This window comes from Molothrus ater, chromosome 8 (assembly GCF_012460135.2).
Source record: "Molothrus ater isolate BHLD 08-10-18 breed brown headed cowbird chromosome 8, BPBGC_Mater_1.1, whole genome shotgun sequence".
Lineage (NCBI taxonomy): Eukaryota > Metazoa > Chordata > Aves > Passeriformes > Icteridae > Molothrus > Molothrus ater.
The window spans coordinates 3,491,717-3,496,064 of record NC_050485.2 but is presented as its reverse complement, the minus strand read 5'-3'; the positions used below and the strand labels follow the sequence as shown (position 1 = coordinate 3,496,064).

Below are 4,348 nucleotides of genomic sequence, written 5' to 3'. Positions count from 1 at the left end.
TCAGTCTGTTGTATTGTTTTAAGGTTAAAAAAAACTTTAAGAATTTAAAAGTGAGGGTCGTTTCTCACATCTTCCAACAACAATCCAAAATTCTCACCTTCAGGCCAGTTTGTGGGCCAAGATTTCCAGGAGTCCAGGGTGATTTGGATTTCCCATCGAGCTTGTTGTATAATGTTATAAATAACAAAGATAGGTATTGGCTTCTGCATTTATGTGCTCACTTTTGTTTTGCAAGTTATTATTGATGTCAAAAATCCTGATACAGTACAAATAGCAATTACTGCTTTAGATGTAGTATAATCTGTCAGTTTATGTATGCACCCTATAGATTTGATGAAATAGATACTATGTTAGACCATAGCATAATAGAGACTGTGTAATGTTGGAATGATTGTTTCACGTAACTAACTCAGAAAATGGTGTCAAATAATTAACTGATTTCCCACATTCAAGGACTAGCTTATCAGAAAGACAAGAAAACAGAAACAAGCATGGGGGAAAAAAGACTTTATTTACCCTCATTTTCAGAGAGTGAAAATACAAAAAGATAGAATCACAAGAAACCATGGAATATACAAGTTTAAGGTACAAAATAGCCTGAAGACAGGACAAAAATTGAAAAAAACCCAAAAGTTTACAGCACGTAAGTTCAAAGTTATGTTTCGATTGTTAAAAACTATTACAAATGTGCCTCTAGGTGTAATATGTAACAGTATGTAGAAAACATAGTTTAAGTTAACCCTGTGCAAGCAGACAAGCATCCCAGGGTGGGATTTCAACCCATAATAAACTATGATAAAAAGTGCAAATACTGAGCCATGTTTCCCACATATAATGAGGGCAACACCAACTCACTGCAGGCAGCAGCGGTGGCAGGATGGATTGCAGAGACTTTTCCTTTGCAGCCCCAGCCCAGCGTTGGCACTGGGCATGAAGAGGCACTGAGGTGACCCTGAGAGGAAGTGCAAGGCACAGGCTGCAGCTGAGGAAGGACAGCGCTGTGCTGGGCTCAGAGGTGAAGCTGGCACTGCCCAGTGTGGAGAAGGTCCTTTCTGCAGCCCCTGTTATGGGGGAGCTGGGGCCTTGCTGCAGAGATACGGCCGCTCATTGGAGCAGTTGTCACTCCTGAATCTCTCATCAGCCAGGTACAAACACTCGATATTGTCAAAGACGGGAACCCTGCAGGGAGGAGCAGAGGCAGCGCTGGCTGCCAGGGGCAGCCCTTGTGCCCCTGTGCCCCCAGGCCCTGCCCGGCTCCCCGGCACTCACCGGGAGCTGTAGCTGCTGCCGTCCCCCCAGTGCAGGCGCTCGCCCCGTCTGCGCAGCCCGAGCCAGTAATCGACGTTCCCGCGGAGGCGGAAGAGCAAATCCTGCCCAGGAGAGAGGAGTGGGTGCTGCCCCGGCCCCTCGGGGGGACACGGGCCCGGGGCTCCCCCTGCACGCCGGGGCTCCTTCCCTGCAAGGCCCCGGCCCAGGGCTGCAGCCCCGGCCCTACGAGCACCGAGCCCGGCCCAGGAGCACCCCCAGGCTGCCCTCAGCCACCCCACACCGCCCGCAGCCCCTCACTCACCATGGCCTCCTCATCCTTGGCAATGGCCAGGGAGGCCCCGAGCTCGGAGCACCGTTCCTGACCCTGCTCCCAGGTGCTGAAATCCCTGGAGAAGTAGTAGCAGACCCCATTGTACCCAACCCAGCCATGGGGACAGCCCAGAAGGGACGGCGGAGTCGCAGCTGTGACTGGAACCTGTGGTGCTGCAGGGGGAAGAGGAGAAGGTCTGAGGATTGCCCTGTGCAGGGAGCAGGGAGCCCGCTCTGCCCCGAGGGGCTGGGCCCAGGCTGCTGCCCCTCCCTTACCTGCCAGCACAGCCAAGGCCACCCCCAAAGCCAGCACCAGCACCAGGAGCAGCAGAATCAGCACCGCCGTGCCCACGGGATGGCCCCTGATCCATTCACCTGCAGCAGGAAAGAGCTGCTGGCTGCCAGAAGCAGAGCCGGCCCTGCAATCTGCTCAGCCCATGGCCAGGGAGCAGAGCAGGGAGCCCTGAGCCAGTGTGGGCCTCACTCAGCTGGCAGCCAGAGAGTCAAGAGCCTGGCCACAGCCAGGGACACAGCTGTGGCCACAGCCATGGACACAGCTGTGGCCACAGGCTGCAGCAGGAGAACTGCACAGCCTTGGGGGCAGCTGGGGCTCTTGCTTCCAGGCACTGATGGGGCCCAGCAGAGCACCAGGCCTCTTCCAGACATCGGGAAACAGCCACACATCTGCCAGACCTGCCCTTGGCAGGGGACACTGTCCCCACCCTGGAGGCCACAGGGGTGGCCCTGCACTCACCCAGGAATCTTCTGAGGTTCCTTTTGTGTTCATTCTTGGTTGCTGATGTGCCCTGGGGAGCCAGGGGCTCTCTCACACTCCCATCACTGGTGCAGAATCCATTCTCCACATCTGCACCCACTGCACGCTCACAAGTGGCATCCCCCTGCTGATGCCAGGTGGCTTCTTGCGCCCCAGGCAGGTGTGGAACCGCGGCTGCTGGTCCCTGCTGGGGATGCTGGGGCTCATTCGCAACTCCAAGGATGGAGCAGAGTTCATTCTCCTCCTGCTCACAGCCGGCATCTCTCTGCCTGGAACAAACAGCACCTTGCCCCTGACACATCAGGAGTGCTGCTGGCAGATCCTTTGGGAGCTCGGCCTCGGGAACAGCTTCGCAGCCGCGCTGATGGCACCCTGAAAGGGACACGGGGAGAGGTCACTGCTGGTGCCGGCCCTGGGGGCTCAGGAGGGCGGTGCCAGCTGTGGCTGCGCTGTCCCCGCTGCCCAGAGGTGCGGCAGCAGCTGCGGAGACAAGCGCAGCCTCCGGGAGCTCTCGGTGCCCGCAGCCCCGGCCCCTGTGGCTCTGCAGCCGCTGCAGCCCAGCTCCGAGCCGGGCCGGGCGCTGACAGCGCCTGCGAGCTGCCGCCTGCTGCTGGCCCGGGGCAGCTGCGGCTCGGAGCCCGCCCCTGCCGAGGGGCAAGAAGCAGCAGCCCCGGGCTGCTCACCATTGTGCCCCGCATTCCCTGCCCCGGCGCCTCGGAGCCCGGGCACACCGAGCGCCGGCACGGCCGCTGCGGCTCCCTGCCTGTGGACACGGAGCGGGTCCTGGCACACAGATGTTATATATTATATTGTTGGCTTTTCGCAAATATTAACCTGAATGCTATTTGTGTAATGTTAAAATAACTTTAGCCCTATTTCTGCTATTAACAAAAATTTAGACATTGTAGTAGTGGTAGGTGATATGGTGATGAGTGAACTGTCTGTTTGGTCGGGATAACATCCAGTGAACATGTAATGAGGCCCCTGCTATTGATATGCCAACTATCAGCATCTGCCATCTGAAGAAAGTATGGACCAAGGCCCAAATTGGAAGTGACAAAAAGAACAGACTGAAACCCCAGCGAAGGAACAAGCATGCTCTAAACATGCAAACTCAAGAGCACATGCAAAATAGGTCCTGGAATGCGTCAACTAGTTAATGGAAGAATACCAATATGCATAAGGGTCTATGAACATGCAACAAGCTGATATAAAGAAAAAACTTTTAGAGGCGTATCCCCAAAGATAACTGTGCTCTCGGCTGAAAGCGAAGCACCCGGCCCGTTTTTAACCCATCGCCTTACTTCTGTCGCCTACTATCTTTTTATTAAACTTACAAATTTTACCAGGAAGGTGAAGCTTGTTTTACAGAAAGAGCAGCGCCGAGCAGCCTCGGCCCCGGAGCACGCAGGATGCGGCGCTTTGTGCCCGCACTCGGCGCCTGCAGCGCTTTGGGCTCTGAGGCACGTTCAGGTTCATCCCGTGCCAGCCCCGAGCCGGGCACGGACACCTCCCCCCCGAGCAGCGGCCCCGAGCCCGGTGCCGCACGGGCGGGAACGGTGCCGGGCACGGAGCAGCCGCCTCCGTGCCAGCGAGAGCAGCCGGGATGAGCCAGCGCTGCCGCGGCACCGGCTCCATGCCGGCCATCCGGGCAAGGAGGAGAGCGCGGGCAGCCGCTCCCTCGGCGATCCCAGCGCAGGGGGGACACGGGGGAAGCCGCCACCGGGAACTCACCAGAACCCCCCGGCCCTCAGCGCGGCCCCTCCGCCCGCAGCGAGCCCCGAGGTGGGGCAGCACCGACCGCGGCTCCCACCTGGGCTGGAGCCGCCACCGAGCTCCGCCATCGCCACGGCCGCTGCAGAGTGACCCGAAAGCGGCGGAATGACACGTGGCCACCACGCTGATCCGCCCCTCTCTTCCCGATCCGACTCACCGGGCGCGGCCCCTCTCACGTTTCTCAAAGCCGCTACTCGCAGCGAAGAGAGGGGCGGAGCG

At 57.8% G+C, this 4,348-nt stretch overlaps 1 protein-coding gene across 1 annotated transcript; it reads right to left on the bottom strand.

The window, feature by feature from the left end:
- Positions 1-1,211: 1,211 nt before the first annotated feature.
- Positions 1,212-3,076, bottom strand: LOC118688162 (C-type lectin domain family 2 member D-related protein-like). Its single transcript, XM_054515618.1, has 4 exons — positions 2,333-3,076; positions 1,855-1,953; positions 1,571-1,752; positions 1,212-1,370 (listed from the first exon to the last, which is right to left on the bottom strand). The coding sequence occupies exons 1-4, from the start codon at positions 2,652-2,654 to the stop codon at positions 1,266-1,268; spliced, it is 708 nt and encodes a 235-aa protein (XP_054371593.1). The 5' UTR covers positions 2,655-3,076; the 3' UTR covers positions 1,212-1,265.
- Between the last annotated feature and the right edge of the window lie 1,272 nt (positions 3,077-4,348).